This window comes from Lissotriton vulgaris, chromosome 5 (genome assembly GCF_964263255.1).
Source record: "Lissotriton vulgaris chromosome 5, aLisVul1.2, whole genome shotgun sequence".
NCBI lineage: Eukaryota > Metazoa > Chordata > Amphibia > Caudata > Salamandridae > Lissotriton > Lissotriton vulgaris.
Window position 1 is genome coordinate 1,848,748,380 of NC_141693.1, and position 18,538 is coordinate 1,848,766,917.

Below are 18,538 nucleotides of genomic sequence, written 5' to 3' on the forward strand. Positions count from 1 at the left end.
GTGGGAGCTACTATTATGCGCTTGAGAGACTGTTTGAGCTTGCGCACCACAAGTGGAATGAGAGGGAGAGGCGGAAAAGAGTACGCAAATCTGCCTGACCAGTTCATCCATATTGCATTGCCCTTGGACCGTGGGTGTGGGTGTGGGAACCCGGCGGCGAAGCTTGGGCATTTTGCATTTTCTTGGGTGGCAAACAGGTCTATGTGTGGTTGCCCCCATTGTTGGAAGAATGACTGAAGAACTTGTGGATGTAGTTCCCATTCGTGAATCTGTGGTGATTGCAGACTTAACAGATCCGCTATCTGATTGTGAACCCCTGGAAGGTGTTCCGCTAACAGCTATATGTTTGGAGGAATGGCCCATCTCCAAATGTTCTGTGTGAGCTGGGACAGTTGCGGAGAGTGTGCCCCCCCTGTTTTTGTATATAGTACATCGCTGTCATATTGTCCGTCCGGATTAAGACAGCTTTGTTTTGTACTTGAAGTTGAAAAGTTTTGAGTGCTAAGAATATCACTAGCAGCTCTAGATGGTTGATATGGAACAGCTTTTGTTGGTTGTTCGATCGACCTAGCGTAGTATGGTGTAAGAGATGAGCTCCCCATCCTGTGAGGGATGCATCTGTTGTGAGCACTATCTGTGGGACAGGCTCGAGGAACAGCCGTCCTCTTGTCAAGTTTTTGGTGTTCCACCATTGCAGAGAGCGATGCGTACGGCTGTCTACCAACACCAGGTCTGTGAGCTGACCCTGAGCCTGATTCCACTGTTATGCCAGACATTCTTGTAATGGACGCATTTGCACTCTTGCAGATGGTACTATGAAGATACAAGATGCCATCATGCCTATTAACCTCATGAACACTCTTGCTTGGAGAAACTGTTGGTGTTGGAAAGTGGAGACTAAGGCTTGAATGCTCTGTATCCTGGCTGGACTGGGATACGCTAGAGCTGTAGATGTGTTTATGGTAGCTCCTAGATACTGATGCACGTGCGAAGGCTCTAGGTGCGACTTTGTGTAGTTGATCTTAAACCCCAAGTTGTGCAACAGTTGAATTGTCTGCTGAGTGTGTTGTACACATTGGTGGAATGACTTGGCTTTTATGAGCCAATCGTCCAGATAAGGCAAGACGTGTATCTGTTGTCTTCTGAGATGTGCTGCTACTACTGCTAAGCACTTTGTGAACACCCGTGGTGTTGATGTGACACCAAACGGAAGAACTTTGAACTGATAGTGTTGTCCTTGTATTACAAACCATAGGTACTTCCTGTGAGCAAGATGTATTGGGATGTGAAAATTGGCGTCCTTTAGGTCTAGTGTTGAAAGGAAGTCACCTTGTTGCAGTAGTGGGAGCACTTGTTGCAGAGTGATCATATGAAAATGATCTGATTGTATGTAATGATTAAGGGGCCGGAGGTCGAGAATTGGTCTCAGTGTCCCGTCCTTTTTGGGAATTAGAAAATACAGCGAGTAAACCCCTGTTCCTTGTTCCTATAATAGGACTAGTTGAATAGCATCTTTTTGAAGAAGTTCTAGAACTTCTTGTTGAAGCAGAGTCAGGTGATCTGTAGACATAGGACGCTGCCTGGGTGGTATATTTGGGGGGGTTGCTGTAAGTTCTAGGCAGTAGCCATGTTGGATAATCTGTCTCACCTACCTGTCTGTTGTGATAGAGTTCCAGACAGGCAGAACTGTGTTAATCTGCCCCCCACAGAAGTGGAATGCTGTTGCGGGAGCAGAGGGAAGTCACTGATTAGTTGTGGAGGAGGAGCGATTGCTGTTATCGCGACCTCTTCCCTTGTTATTATTGCCCCTGTATCCTCCTCTAAATTACCCTTTGTTAGAGGATGTTTGTGTTTGCGTCTTGAAAGATGTTGTTTTATCTGCTCCAGTTTGTTTGGAGCCTCCTCTATAAAAGGAGCGACGAAAAGAACCTCTAGTCTGTGTGGACTGTAGAGCTCCCATTGACTTTGCAGTGTCTGCGTCTTTTTTCATTTTCTCCAGTGTAGTGTCTACTTCTGGGCCAAATAATTGGTTTTGGTTAAAAGGCTGGTTCAAGATTGTGGTTTGCACCTCTTGTTTGAACCCTGAAATGCGCAACCACGCATGTCTTCTGAGTATGACACTAGTATTGGACACCACTAAAGAGTCTAATGGAGGGTGTCCTTTAATATAGGTTGGATCAGAGGGTGAAGGCCTATATTTCTTTCCTATTCTTGGATTTAGTACCCTAGTGCGTACAGGATCTTTGAATATTTCTGGAGCATGCTTAATGACTCCTTTGATCATGGGAAGAATTTGAGTAGATCTGTGTGATGGCTCAAATGTATCCAACAGAAAATCCTCATCAATGTCATCAGAATGCATTGTGATATTGTGGTAAAGATCAGCTCTGTGTAAGAGGTGATTAAAACCAATGCTGTCTTCTGGAGGAGAAGGCTTTGACGGATATAACTGTGGATCAGGGATATCAGGCACATTATGTGGTGGAAAAGTATAGACATCTTCATCTAAAGGATATGTATTTGGGTCAGCGTGTGGATCCTCCCCACCACCTAAGTCATACTCCTCATCAGTCTGTGGTGAATGTGATGATGCAGGAGAGGGGACAGGTGAGATTTGAGGTGATATGTAAGGAGGGACAGGAGAGGAAGGAGATACAGGAGAGTGAGGGTGCATAGGAGAAGTTGCACAGTCCTTTTTGGCAGGAACCACAGATGGAGGTGGTGTTTCTGCTGGTCTCTTTTTATGAGGTATAGCACCTACATGTCCAGTCTTTGAGTTTATGTAGATCTTCTTTTGTTTAGGATTTGTTCTAAACAGTTCTTCTTCCTCCACAACCTTCTTCGGCGCGTAATTCTTGTGCCACAGTGTTTTTCGGAGTTCCGGAGGGAAGACGTCGCATCAGAGAAGCCGACCGTTTGGTTCCTTTCAGAGTCCTGGAGAGCGGCAGCAGGTAGAGAGAGAAGAGCCGTTGCTCATTCTCTCGAGACTTGACATTGCTCCGCTCGGTTAGCGGAAAGAATTTAGGACCTCTTCGTGAAGTCAACGGAGGGTCCGAAACTGTTCGCAAAAGGTTCCTTTTTGACTCATTTATAACCAGGCCTTAGTTGAAGCGTGTTGATCCCCATAGAGGTGGAGCGCTTACGGATTAGGGCAACAAGTTCATTTGGATTGGGGAAAGCGTTTTGAATCAGACTGAGGAGGATCGCTACCTTTTTTTTCAAATGTAAAGCTGTAGATACACAGCGGAGAAATAAGTACACTGTGCAGTGACTTGTCGTTACAAAGTAAGGCGTTGGTGATAACGCCGCTAATTAAGTACTCCGGTCAGTAATTTGGAATTGGCCATAAAAATGAACTTGTATTTACAAGATGGATAAAGGAAGGGAAAAACTCTACATACACTGATGAATCAATCAGGGGATATATTGTGCAGGTTATGGTTTGAATCACTGAAGTGGTCTTGGTTGTGTTGCTGTTTTATTTGGCAGAGGATCTGCATATAAGGTAACCCGCCTTCTAGTGAGATCTATTGAGAGTAGACTAGAGTATTAGGGGTGTGTGCTAATCTGTCTGCTTGTGTTTTACAGATCCTTTGTCCCTGCTGTCCCTTCCCGTCCTTTGTCCCCTGCCTGATCCGACTTGAACTCAGTGTAATTCAAATTGAGTTCGGAAAGATCTGGAAGCGGAACCATTATAGCATCACATCGATCCTGAGGAGCCAGAGGAGCTTAACAGTTTTGCCTTGGGAGGTGTTACAGCGTCCTGAAGCAAAGTTCTCGGTGCCGAAGGTGTTGTTTTCGGCTTGGCAGGCGTGTCCGAGGACTTAGGAACCTCGGAATCAGGGTTTGTGGGTGTTGGCACCGGAGCGGGAGTCTTCGGAGTGGAAGCTGGCCTCATCGACTTTGTGTCGCCGGGCGCTGGCTTTCCCTCTTTAGTTTTGGAAGTGGACGGCTTCAGAGCCGGAGCTTCTTTCAGTGCCTGTACCTCTTTAGGCTTCGGTGTTGAAGGATCTTTCGCTTTCGGTGCAGATGGATCTTTCGCTTTCGGTGCCGAAGGGTCTTTTGGCCTCGGTGTCGAAGGATCTTTGGGCTTCGGTGCCGATGGAGGTGGTGGAATCGGCACGTGTGGCTTGCTCGGTGCCTAAGCACCTGAAGGCGTAGTTGTTTTCCTCGGAGCCGAGCTCGAAGGCTGGGCTTTAGGATGAAATACTTGGTCTCGACTGGGCCCCTTGGGCGGAGTGCTGACCTTCGCCTTGGACAGTGCATGTGGTGCAGGGGCAGAAGTACTCACGGGTTGACGTGATGGAATCGAGTCATCCGAATCCTCTGCCTTTGATATGATCTGGAGATCAGGCGAATTCTCTTCCGGAACGAGCGGAACCTCGTCGTCGAAGATATTCTCCGGTGCTGAGGCTGATTTCCTCATTTTGTGTCGACGGGCCCTCCAATTCCGGATGGTCTTTTTTTCGATCGGAAGGATGCACAAGCTGGCGATTGACAGAGGTTGCAGACCTCGTCATGATCCGTATGTGGAAATTTTGCTCGGCATACCGGGCATTTCTTGTACGGAGTTCTTTCCATGTAGTGTAGGCCGCACGGCGTCGATAGGCCCAGCGGCCCGCGTCGATGAACCGGAATCGAGTCGATGGCGTCGAAAGTTGTATATTCGATGTCGATATTAGTTATAGGAAGTTTTTGCGCTTCGAAGTTGCTGAAAAAGTTTTTCTAGCCGGAGCGTAGAAACTTTAATCCGAACCCAGTGGCGGAAAAAAACAATCTAAGGATGGAGCCGATGCCCATGCGCAGTATTGTCCAAGGGAGGAGTCACCCATATCGTGACTACAAAGACTTCTCCAAGAAGACAACAACCTGCAATCATCCGAGGCCAAAACCAGGTGGCGATCTAATGCATAGTGTACGATCTGCAACTCATATGCCTCGAACAAATGTAAACCAAAAAAAAATAAAAAGTAAGGGAGGGGTTAAGGTCGGCATCACTGACTACGGGAGGGAGGGCAGGCAGGGGGCAGAAAGTACTGGCAACAGGAGGGAGGGCGAGGAGGATAAAGAAGGCATGGACAACAGGAGGGAGGCCGGGGGGATAAAGAAGGCATGACATCGGGAGGGAGGGCGAGGGTTGTTAAAGAAGGCATGACAACAGGAGGGAAACGGTTAAAGAAGGCACGGACAATTAAAGAAGGCACAGACATTTGTAAAGGACTGAATGTAAGCAAAGCATGTCGTGCCCACAGAAAGAGAAACACGATAAAGAAAATAGTGCTTAAAGACTAAATAACAGGTACAGTGTAACAACCGAAGTAAAAGGGCCAGTTGCCATGGGATGTGACAAATGAAGACGAGGCGGCACTAAGAAGGGACTAACAAGCCTATTTACGAAGCAGGAGCCAGCATTTAGGAAGGACAATAGCACAAGACAATGGGAAATATGGGCGCGGCTTCTATTCGAGACTCCACTACAACAAGTCTTGCAGAGCAGCACATGCACTCTGACTCTAGGCTCGACCTAAAAAGGACACCACACATGCTAGAGTACGGAAAAACTGCAGGAGTTGAAATCAACCACTGTGGCAAGGAGAATACACTGGGGAGCTGAACATTTAAAAAAAATAAAAATTCTCAGCCCACGTGCCAATCAGAAGCAATGGGGAGCTGAACAGATATGTATAAACTGTCTGACTTTAAGATGGTCGGCTGAGCTAAAAAAAAAAAAAAAATAGATAACCATATTAGAGTCATGTCTGCACGCAATAACAATGACAATAAAACGAGATAGTGCAATTAAAATGACAAAAACGTGTTTGTCTACACACAATACATGCATGACAATTATATGTGATAATCAAAGGAACTTTTTAGATGTAGAATCGGGCCTCATTGATTGTAATAGAAGGTTTAGTGCTACAACCAAACTGCGAATAACAAGAGGTGAGAGAGTGTTATGCCTGGAGGTGGACCCAAAACCAACTTTATGTGCATAGTAAAGTATACTGTCAAACAAGATCTAAAAATTAATAAAGTGAAATGTAATAAAGCTACTGGCACTACTTAACGCTATTGCTTTCTGCATTCTGATTTTGCAGAGGTGGGAATGCCTTTCAAAATGGTGGCTTTATCAGGAAAACTAAATGTTGTGTTCACATATATTGTTTTTTTAAATCTAAATGATTTAGCAAAGTGCATTAATTTAAACCTGTTACCAATTTTTCCAATGTAAGCAAAGTACAACTTGATTGCACAGTGGGGCCGAAGTATGTTTATTGACTATTTAGACGTTTTATTATACTGCTGAAAATAATTTAGTCTCATTACAATGTCCAAGACAACTGTGCTTTCCAAGAAGCAGCTAGAACATAATGGATGAGTCCAAATCTGTCTCTAAATAAGACAAAGGCATATGTTCATTATTTAAAGGTCATACTTATTTGTGTGGTGTTTTCTTGGTAGAAAGTTAATTGGTGCTTACAGCTGTCCTGTGATCAAAAAAATTAATTGTGCAGTTTCCCACGTTTTAAAATGTAGCTTGCATGGGCAGAGTACGAAAAGTGAACCATTTGCTGAAACACGTCTACATGAGGACTTTAATGCCCAGATGCATCAACCTTTTTAGGAAGTGCAAACGGTGCGATTCGCATAAATCGGCCTTTTGCACTTCCTAAATTGGTTACTGGGATGCATCAAGCATTTTTTGAAAATCGCTTTTTTTTGCGAGTTCCAAAAAATGCGATTGCTTTTAAGGAATCGCAAATTTGCGATTCCTTAAAAGCAATGCATCATCCTCAAAACATTTGCGATTTTACAAATTGCAAATGCAAATTACCACGAAGTTGAACTTCGTGGTAATTTGCAAAAATGTTTAAAAACGCATAAAAATGCATTTTTTAAACGTGTACGTTACAGGCACACATGTCCTTAGGACATGTGTGTATGTAACTCACATGTAAAAGTGCATTTCATGGGTGCAGGGGGGGTCCTTTGGACCCCCCTCTCCACCCTTGAAAGGCTTTGATGCATTCCGATTAGAAATTGCGAATTCGCAATTCCCATTCATTCCTATGGGCATTTCAGCCCATAGGAATGAATGGGAATATCGGATTCGCTATTTGGAACTCGCAATTTTATTGGAATTCGGTAAAAATTGCGATTTTTACCGAATCTCAATAAAATAGCGAAATTAATGATGCATTGCCATTTGCGAATCCTTAATTGCGATTCCTTATTTTTCGCAATTAAGGAATCGCAAATGACAACGTTGATGCATCTAGGGGTAAGTGCTTTGCAGACCAGGGCTCAGAGGTGAGGTATAGGGATGAGAGAACGGGGTTGGTAGCGTTGTCATCTATTGGTGCTGAGTATTATTACCATGCTTACTACCATGTGTGATGCCCACAGTGTGTACTTCATACTTTACTCATCCGCGTATGAGGGTGCGTTAGGCTTGCGGCGGGAAGCAATGAAGTGTGAGGATAGGATTTCAAGTAGGGTATATGAACCAGTAAGGTTTGCGGCATTAGATACTGAACTCTTGGTTATGACAAAAGCCAGGACTTTATGGCTCTTCTGAATTGCAAATGATGTTTGATTGAGCCGATAATCTTTGGCAGTAATTTATATGTGGTGTCTGTAGCATCCATCTCTTATGCAGGTTTTATAACAAGTAGAAATTATCAATAATGGTGTCATTCTAGATCTGAGTTTTTTTCTTTAATTTACCTAGTCTGAGCTGGGATTATTAAAAAAGCAAGGTTTCTGCTTGTGGACTGTCAGTGCAGCAATACTGACGGATACTCTTCTGGCCACTGGTGAGGGCAGTGCTTTTAGGCCAGGAGTAGCATGATTTCATCTGTTTAGATGGTGGAAGGGCACAGCTGCAGAGTTCTATACTCTCTGCAGCCTGGCAATTGATTTTCTAGCGTGTCAAATGTAAAATCTATATGCAAAATGCAGTCTTGATCTCTCTAGTGCCAGCGAAGCCTGTATCCAATGTGAGGATACCTTGGGGCATTCTCACTGTATAAAAAGAGTCCCTTACTGACTGTTGAACGTAGTGACAGTTTGCAGTCTTTAATCACGCCAAGATTTTTCACTCCAATCAAAATGGCAGGTGGCTGTCGCAACTGCTGCGGACAACATTATATACAGCCACAGGTGAGTATTTCTGGTTTTGAGGAGTTTGAGAAGATCCACCAGCATCCATTGGTCTACGACTAAGAAGAACCTGCTGAGTAGTAAATTCTAGGGTTTGTTGAAATTTTAAAATGATTAGTGTCAAAAGCGTAGTTGTAGCAGTTGAGGTTAAAAAACATTTACCAGTTCAAGAAGAGAGTTTTGGCAAATTGTGAAGAGTAAAGGTGTATTTAGCGGAGACTAAATCAGGTTGGAAAGTAGACCCTGCTGAACTGATGCAGTGCGAACAACTGAGTGAGAGCAGCAAGACTATTTGTGGAATCTCTCCAATAAAGGATTGTATCCATTCTATACTGAACTTTGAATCTGTGTCTTTTTTTTATTTGATCTGTTTATTTACATTTTGTCTGTTCCGTAACATACTTACGTAGTACAGCAGTGCATTTTGCTGTGTACATTGACCAATTATCAAAGATAAAAGCAAATACTAACAATTATATAACACAATCCACCAGCAAGAACACTAGAAAAGGAAAAAAAACACAGATAAGGTGGGAATGAACAATTTCACTAGTCTTTCCACACTGCATCAAGTCTACGATGTCATCTGTTCTTTTTCGCAGTTTACCATTGTGTCATTTCATTTCCTCAAGAGTAATTCATAGATCAATATATACGTTTAAACAACTTAAACTTTCTCGGCTACAACAGTACTCAAGAGTATCACCCATATATACACATTGTGCAAACACTAAATATCATGCACATTATATCTTCCTGGTCAGGGCCTTATCACATTCCAATGGATTGTCAGTAGATTCTCAGTAGCCACCCCAGCAGAGCATCAACCACCACCCATCCCTAACTCTGCCAAGCCCCTGGCTCTCCTTGTTGCAAGGATGATATATCTTAAATCGAGATGGAACCTGAGCCACAGCGTAGTGAGGATTGTGCCCCAACTATCCGAAAGTGGGACTGACACAATCCCAGTATGTCCTCCCTCCTGAGGGACACACCCTCTGCCGATGCCCAGTTTAGCATAGAGTGGGCCCAGGCCAGGAACACGAGAGGCTCCCCTGACTTCCAACATCTTGTAATGAGTCTTTTAGCCACTGCAAGGCCCAGTTCTATAAACCTACATGTGGCCCTATGTGCTCTGCCCCGAGGAAACTGTCTAGATAAACAGGATTCCCAAGAATGTGGAAGTTGCCTATCTGTGCAATCCGCCAGTTGCTCAATCACCTTATCCAAGAATTGCTGAAGTTTCTGACCGGTCCAGAGCATATTTACAATGTCTGCATTTAAGAGAGTGCAATGGGGACAGTGCTGGTCTGATCTATGGAAATATCAATTAATTTTTTCCAGGGTGAGATATGGGTGATGCATTATATAATACTGTATCAATTGTAACCTTGCGTTCCGCGGGACATGTAGGGCTTTCTAATACCATGTTCCATTCTACCTCTGTAAATGAGCGGTCCATGTCCTGCTCCCATTTATCACGCAGTGAGGTCAGACCTATCACTGTATGCTGCCGAAGGGCGTCTACAAACCATCGAATCAAGTGGCTACCGTTCCCCATTACAGGAATATATTGAATTACCATGTTTGTTTGAAGTTCTTACATAATGTCTCCCCATTTTCTGTGTAATAACCTGATCCAGGAAGTATGTTAAAGAAAGTGTCCAGGGTGTATGCCTTTCTATTGTACCAATACATTGAACGGTATCAGACTGTTGTCATTATATAAAATCGTCAAGTGTATGTATGCCCACCGTGTGCCAATTCATCAAATCAGATGGGGTGGTGTAACTTTAACCATTTGGCATCCTGAGCAGGGGAAGCGCCTGCGCATACAGTTTCACATGTCTAGTAAGGAACAATGCCCTGCGGTAGCATCTGTAAGCTAATTGTGGCAAAAGTGGAAGTGGTTTATTGTTCCTGTTGAATGGATGAAAGATAGATACAATAGTGGATACTGCCATAGGAGCCCCTACTCCCCCAGTGTCCGATAATTGTCTGCTCTCTACCCACCGGGCCACCTATTGTAGTTGGGATGCTATGTAATAGTGTTCCAGGTTCGGCACTGCTAACCCTCCCTGACCGGTAGGGGAGATACAACTTTGTAAGAGACACTCTGCAACGAGAAGTATTCCATATGAGTCCCCGTATAATGTGCTCTATTGGCTTCAAGAAGGAGGGTTGTAGATACATCAGCAGATTTGCTAAATAATATAGAAGGTGGGAAAGCACCAACATTTTAACCAGGTAGACCCTACCAGCCAGAGAGATAACAAGGGATTTCCAGAAGGTCACCTGTGCTGTCAAAGATGCGAGAGCTCTAGTGAGGTTGCCGTCCAAGAGATCTCGGTCATTATGATATATACGGGCTGCTACATGACGAAAGTGTCACCGACAGGGGACCTCGGGTCAGAAGTAGTAGGTTCGAACAGAAACAGACAAGACTTGTCCCAGTAAACCCACAAGCCCAAGAGATGAGCAAATTGATCAAGTAAGTCGGGTAGAGATTCAGGAATCTCACCCAAGTCCCATATATATATATATAGCAGGAGATCATCCGCATACAGAGATATTGCATGGGTCACGTCACACATTAGGATAACCCAGTGTACCGCGGATGCACACATAGCTAAAGTCAGCGTTCCACAGCCAGGGCAAACAGAAGAGGGGAGAAGGGGCAGCCCTGCAGAGTACCCCTGCACACTGATATGGGACGCGATAGTAACTGGCCCGTTCTCACTCTAACCACCGCCCACTGTTAAAGGAGTTTTGTCAGTGAAATAAAATATGGCCACAGGCCATATCGAGGCAACACATTAAACGTGTATGGCCATTCCACTGTGTCAAATGCTTTTTCCAGATCCAGCACCATACAGCCAGATCTGGGCCTAGTAAGTGGAGCATATCTTATGATGCCAAACAAGCGCCGTACATTTAGGGAAGTGGACCGATCCGGGATACATCCATTCTGGTCCTCATGGATCAAATGGAGCAGTTCTTCCATCAGTCTACCCGGCTAATATATTTGCCAAAACTTTATAATATACGTTCAACAGATATACGTTCAACAGATTCAATGGGCAATATGAGCTTAAACTAGTGGAATCTCTGTCTGGTTTCAAAAGGGTGATCAAGGTGGTTTCACACGATGTGTTTGGCAACTGAGACCCCTCTAGTGCTTCCTCAAACACCTGCAGAAGGTTGGGGCTCATAGGTCTGCTCAGGTTTTATACATCTCTGTTGGAAAACCATCTGGACCCAGTACTTTCCCTGATGCCAGGGCTTTAATTGCGCCAGGGATCTCCTCAACTGTTACGGGCACATTATGTTTGGCTCGCGGATCGGGAGTGAGCTGTGGGAAAGGGAGCGCACCCAGGAAAGGGGCCATATCTTCCTCTTTTGCTACCGTGGTGGATTGATTCAGCAAGGTGAAGTGGAAGACAAAGCCATTATGTATCTCATGTTGGGTGTAGTGTATTTCCCCCTCAGCGGAATATAGTGAAATGATAGGGCAGCGCACCTGATCCTGCTTTATAAGCCACACAAGCATGGATCACGACTTATCTGCCTTTGCCAGTGTCATGGCAGAATGAGCCACGCAATTGATACTGCGCAGTCTCTCTAATAGCGTGGTGTGTTGTTCCCTCAACGCTAATATATTTGGTGTGCAAGCAGGGTCCAAAGCTAACTTTGTCTCTAGTGACAGCAGTGTTCTCTCCAGATCACAGAGTTCTTGTTTCAGCATACCACCTACCAGCCCCATGTAGTAACCCATGAGCGTTGCCTTAAAAGCGTCCCATTTTAAAAGTACTGATCTAACCGTGCCAGTGTACAGTGTAAAGTAATTTTCTTTAGAGGTGCAGAGAGAGTTCCGGAAGGGAGGATCCTCAAGCAAGGAGGGCTGCAGCCGCCAAGACAAAGGGGTGGGTCCCGGCATGTCCCAGGCTATATCAACATAATGAGGATTATGATCCGAATGAGTCCTGCCCATGTATTCCACCTGTTTCACGTACGGCTGCACATTAGTGGTGCATAAAAATCTATCAAGACGACCATGAAGAGCGTGCGGAGCAGAGCAGAACAGAATGAATATACTCGTGTGACAGGGTTGTGGTGCCTCCATACATATTCTATTACCCAGCTGTTCGCCCATTTCCTAAATAAGTACACCCCATTAGCTGAAGCAGTTCCCCTGAGGGGCGAAAAGGAGAGCGGGACATCAAGTACACCATTTAAGTCACCTCCTAGCAGCCAGGTTATGTGACACCATCTGGAGAGTGCTGTGTTTAACTTATTCCAGAAGGGGCCCAGCTCCGTGTTAGGGGCATATATGTTCCAGATTATCAGACTCCTCCCGTCTAGCTTTTCCTTTATAAATATATACATTCCCTCTGCATCTATCTATGTTTCTTCTATTAAAAGAGGCACCCTTGGTCGCACACACACCAGCACTCGTCGCGCAAATGCTGAGTAGTTAGTAGCGATAACCCAGCCCCTCCATCTATGCTGAAATCTAGTGGTTTCTAGGTGGTTCAAGTGAGATTCCTGTAATAACGTTTAGTAAGTGTTTTGTCTCTTAAGGTATTCGTAGAATGGGTATTTACAGGATGGCGTGTGTAAGCCTCTTTCGTTCCATTTGATAATTCATTGTGACTGCATGGTCTAGCGGCATGCATGCATAGACTTTGGGAATAGTGGGGTACCTGGCCAGGAACCGGGAGTTCAGTGACACTAAGGGGTGCCTGCAAATGAGCATTATAGAACCTGAGTAACCTGTTTGCACAACAATGTAAAAATGTTCCGAACATGTAATACCAAAAGAGCAGATCCTGAAACAGTGTAGGTCTACCCAAATATAACATAAATACTAGTTCAGTGTACCAACCCCGGGGCTGTGGTTGAACAAGAAAACGTGGACGTCAACATCTCGCCAATCAGGACCTGCCCACCCGGTTACTACATAAATGCTTTTCCCTTACTCCTTCCCATAGCGCATTTGATCTGAAATCGCAATCTAACCAATAATACATCTCCTGCATTGAGCTTGTTTCGTACCACTCCCCCGCCCCGCCCCAGTCTCTCTACTTATCTGTCACCTACTGGCCTTTTTGTACCAGAGTGACCACAGGTGTCGCAAGATAATTCCTGCTCAACTACATGGAAAGGCAACACCAAAGTTCTATATGATTCCATCTGAAGTCTACGGGGTGACATCTGGTAAACTCAAGGAATTAGTGTCAGAAGTGCCAAGTATCGAAGAGTCTCCAACGAGGAAAGCATGAGGAGATAAAGGTTCTCTGTCCAAGTCTCTGCTTCTTGTAGTGCTTGCTGCAGTTCTTTGATCTCTGTTCCAGATTGGGGACCGTCGATAGGTGCAACATCTGCGGCTTCCGCAGACGCCCTTGTCTCTCGGAATTGTTCCAATCAGCTACACGCTTAGTGCCTCTGCAAATGAGCCTAGGCCTTGTGAACTGACCAGTTGATACCAGCCAGTCCCACACATCCTTTAAAACATTTCCCAATGAATTAGTGCACTTTATGTCAGTTCATCTCAAAGAAAGGTCAGATACTAAATAAATAAGCATTCGCATAGGTCTCGCCTAGGTGAGAAACAGCGAATTCCAGTGCCGTCTACCTGTAGCCAGCCACTTGTACTATCAAAGTGGCTCATGGAAAGCTGTACCTTACAGTGATGTGCATCTGTTACTGCTCTTGACTACACCACATAAATTGTTAGTAGTTGGTGGATTGGAGTCAACTGAGTCTCTTCTGATTGGAACCCACACGCTTTTAACTATGCGGGGACTTGTGGACTCTTGTTCTGGTTATCTAGGCAATAGTCCCTTCCTTGGGTTGCTTTATGAGGAAAAGTAGCCCTTTTGACATGGTAACACTCACTTTTTGCCTGGTAACTGATTTGATCTGGAAGTTCCCTGTGTTCCTGCCAACCAGGTCATCAGTGCCAGAACTCTTTCCCAAAACTGTAAAAGGGTTTCCCCCAACTGGCAAAACCTTTAGCACCATCAGTAAGTGCCTAGTAAATAGTACCCCTGGTTCCTAAGGTCTGGGGAGAGGGTCCCTAAGGGCAGCAGCATGAATTATGCCACCCAAAGGGCACTTTAGAGTTGCCCTCAGAAAACCTACCAGCGCGGGTGTGTTGGCTGACAGGTTTCTCCCAGACTGCCCACAGAGATGAGTGTTTGGTCCCCAAGGGTGATAGCTTTTGCTATCAGTAAGTCAGAAACAAAGCCTGCTCAGGAAGAGGGTGATAACACCCCCTCCCAACGGATGACCTGCTGATTAGCATTCCAAGGCAGGGGAGCTTCAAAGAAGATACTGTCTTCGAAATGTGAGTCCTTCACAGGAGAGGAAGCTGCCCCCTTTTCCCAGGTCCCTTTGGCATATGGACAGGTGGGAAACTTGACTAGTCAGGTAAGCGTGCCCACCCTCAAGCTAGTACCACTCCTAAGGTGGCCTAATCTGAGGTGGACATGACTTTTCAGAGTTAGACATTTTTGTGCTGGCAAACTTGGGAATTCTGCGACAGGGTTATGCCCACTTTACACAGGAAGTGTTCACATAGGGAGCATAGTGACCCCAAGTGTCAGTAGCCCATTGGCTACTACCCTACACTTTCCTAATACCCCTAAATTCAGTATTTAGGGAAGCCCCTGGCACCAGATAAGAAGACAGGCGTGACGAATCGCAAATGCAATAATAGAAGACCCGGCTACTGACTTGGCGCCAACCCTGCTGACTTCAACAATTATGCCAAAAGAAGACTTAACCTGCAGCTGCTGGGCCTCAAAAGCCAGAGAGACCTGTCAGCACTTCACCCAGGAACCAACACCTCCTCTGGGACAGCGGAACAGCTCCCTGCAGACTCTCAAAGAAGAACCACGAAAACTCCGGAACTGCTAAATCAGACACCCCCAAGCACAACTGCACTGTGCCCCCACCCAGTGCTGAAGTGGGCCAACTATGTCAAAGTAGTCCCCAAGCCCTCAAGAGACATAGTCCACTGTGGATTTGTCCCTCGTGGACTCTCAGATGCCACAGCAGCCTTTTTGTGCAGGCCCCCTCAAATGCGAGTGTTGCTGGATGAAGAAACCCAACACCCCAAAGATCCTCCGCACTCGGTCGTCCAGGCCCGAGGAGAAGAGGACCACAGCTGTCCCTAAGTCACCCAACATTGCAAGATCTGAAGCCAATCGTTGGTTTCCCTGGACTGACAACCCGGTCTCTCCCTACAGCATCTTTGGGTTCGGAATGTTCCCCATTGGATTGTATTGGGCACCCTATGCTGTTTGCACCACTGCACCCGGCCATCCTAGTGCCGCTGAAGGGGACCTGCTGGTGCTACCTTGCCCCTTACTCATCTTCAATCCAAGAGACTGGTCCCATAAGTTCCAGCAGAGAACTGGCATCCCGTATTTGTTTTCCTCCTATAGGATAACATTGCTGCCTCAAAAGATTGCACTGTCTCAACTTTTATAAATACAAACAAATTTTTATTGATAAACATACTTACCTGATGATACTGGTTCTTGTGCCTAAATCTATATAAAGATGCTCGTTATTTTTATAAATTGGCGAGTCGTGCGTCTTATTTAGTTACTATTGTGCATATTTCGAGATGTCTTGCAGTCCTCTCTGATAAACCTAAGGCTGCTCGACCACACTAGCCCCCAGAAAAGCACCTTGGGACTGCTAGATCAAACTCCGGTCCAATCATAAGCGAAACCCTGGACCGTTTACACAATATTTCTCATTTTAATACATCATATAAAAGGGCCAGCTACCTACACTAGCTTTAGTGTAATTTACTCTGGGAAGTACTCAATGGCACCCTACTTAAGTATTACACAGGATTGTGTCACACTGTTCCTCCTCTGAGTTTTCCTTACTTGGTAAAGCCAGAAATATGCCGTCGTTGGTAAGAATCCTGTTTTTTTGGAGATGGGCTCCGGGGACGACTCTTCTCCTTCCAGTCAGATTTAGAGCTGTGCCTGCATGACAAAAAGCAGAGTACATTTTATACACTTCTGTTCATTCAGAATGCCCTTAAAAGAAAGAAGAAAGAGAAACACACAACTAAAAGTTACCCAAACTTTATAATACATAAGTGGGAAAAAATAATTCACAGGAGACCAAACATACTGCACCTTCAAATTGTTGGTGTCTGACCCTGAAAGAGCATTATTGAATCAGGGGCAAGAAAAACCGAGATAAAGGCCCGTTTTGCATTATGCCTCAATTACAAATACTCAAAATACTGAATTCTCAATGCAGCAAAATATTAATGAAAAATATATCTGTTAAAACGCTACATAAAAAGGGTGTAAAATGGTTTTAGTGCTAAAAATTGGACAGCTTCTGGGAGCCGTACAGTAACACAGGCAGCTTGTTTAAGGAAAATAATTTTTATATTTTCAGTAAACCAAAATGTTCCACAGTGGCTGAACTAGAATTATGGTGTAATCAATGGGTGTATTTCTACCCACCTCTGCAACTCCACAGCCAAGATAGGAATCGGATTAAGAACATTAAATGAGAAGTAAAAACACAATTAGGAGATCTGCAGAGCTATTTGGAGCAGCCTGTATACAACAAAGTATAAAATTCTCATCTATCTCCCACACATCTTCATCCATCACACCAAGCGCTGCTTCCCATAGCACGATAACTGCACCTCAGTGGCTGTCACACACATCAAAACACTTCCTACATTGGATCAAAGCAAAGAAAACACCCTTCCAACAACACAACCCCACACAGAGAAGTGTGCAACCCATGTGGGTAAGCGCTTCAGAAGGAATATGCTACTTACCAGTATGCATCTGTTCTTGGCAAGTAGGGCTGCTGACATTCATATCTGTGCATAGATCGCCGCCTAGTGTTGGGTCCGGATGATTGCACATTGTTGTCCTGGAAGAGTCTTCGAAGTATCACGAGATAGGTGGCTCCTCCCCCGGACTACAGTGCGCATGGGCATCCTCTCCATCCTCAGATTGTTTTTCGCCATTGTGGCAGGGATGGAGTATGATACAGTAAGTGATGTCCATGCTAGAGATTAATTCTGAGTGCTACAGCTGCGACAGGCACCAGGGAGGAGGGAGGGCGATATGAATGTCAGCAGCCCTACATGCCAAGAACAGATGCATACTGGTAAGTAGCATATTCCGTTCGAGGCATGTGGGCTGCTGAATTCATATCTGTGCATAGAATGTATAGCAGTTTCCCCCTTAGCGGTGGTTGCCCGTGCCAGCTGCAGCAGTCTGAAAAAGAGTCTTGAGTACAGCCTGTCCTACAGCTGCTTGCTGTTTGGAGTGTACATCTACGCAGTAGTGTTTGGTAAATGTATGTATGGTAGTCCATGTGGCTGCTCTACATATGTCTTCAACAGGGATGTTTCCCAGGAAAGCCATGGATGCCCCTAACTTGCGTGTAGAATGCGCTCTTGGGGGAACTGTTAATGTGCGTTTAGCTTTCTGATAACAAATTTGTATGCACTTAACGATCCATCTGGCTATACCCGATTTGAAAATGGGGTTGCCTTTGTGCTGTGGTGAAAAGGCAACAAACAGTTGCTTAGTTTTCCTGAAAAGTTTTGTCCTGTCTATATAGTACAGGAGAGCTCTTTTAACGTCTAGGGTATGTAGAGCTCTTTCTGCCACTGAATCTGGATTTGGGAAGAACACTGGCAGTTCTATAGCTTGATTGATGTGAAACTGGGATACTACCTTTGGCATAAATTTTGGGTTTGTACGTAGCACTACCCTAGTTGCGTGTATTTGTATGAATGGCTCCTGAATAGTTAGGGCTTGCAGCTCACTAACTCTTCTAAGTGATGTAATCGCCACTAAAAAAGACACTTTCCACGTTAGGAATTGTATCTCACACGAGTGTAGAGGTTCAAAAGGTGGTCCCATCCGTCTGGTTAGAACCACGTTCAGGTTCCAGACAGGTGAAGGTGGGGGTCTTGGAGGAATGACTCGTTTGAGTCCCTCCATGAAAGCCTTAATAGCAGGTACTCTGAAGAGTGAAAGGTGCTGCCTGTTCTGAAGATAAGCTGCCACCGCAGCTAAATGTATACGTATGGAACTGTAGGCTAGATTGCATCTGTGTAAATGTAACAGGTAACATATGATGTTCTGAGTCGATGCATCTAGCGGATTTATGTAATTATTGGTACAATAGATGACAAATTGTTTCCACTTCCCCACATAGCATGCTCTTGTCGTAGGTTTTCTTGCCTCTTTGGTTACCTGAACTTGCCTCCTGACTGTATGAATATTACCAAACTCCATGACTTCAGGAGCCAGATGGCAAGGTTCAACTGTTGCGGATCTGGGTGCTGAATGTCGCCATG

General features: G+C 45.0%; 1 protein-coding gene across 1 annotated transcript in view; it reads right to left on the minus strand.

Annotated features, from left to right (window-relative positions):
* Positions 1 to 18,538, minus strand: part of CWC25 (CWC25 spliceosome associated protein) — a 167,688-nt gene that overhangs the window by 32,171 nt on the left and 116,979 nt on the right. The window contains exon 8 of the mRNA XM_086924324.1: positions 16,074 to 16,175. Within this exon, the coding sequence (XP_086780450.1) occupies positions 16,074 to 16,175 (102 nt within the window). The remainder of the gene's footprint in view (positions 1 to 16,073; positions 16,176 to 18,538) is intronic.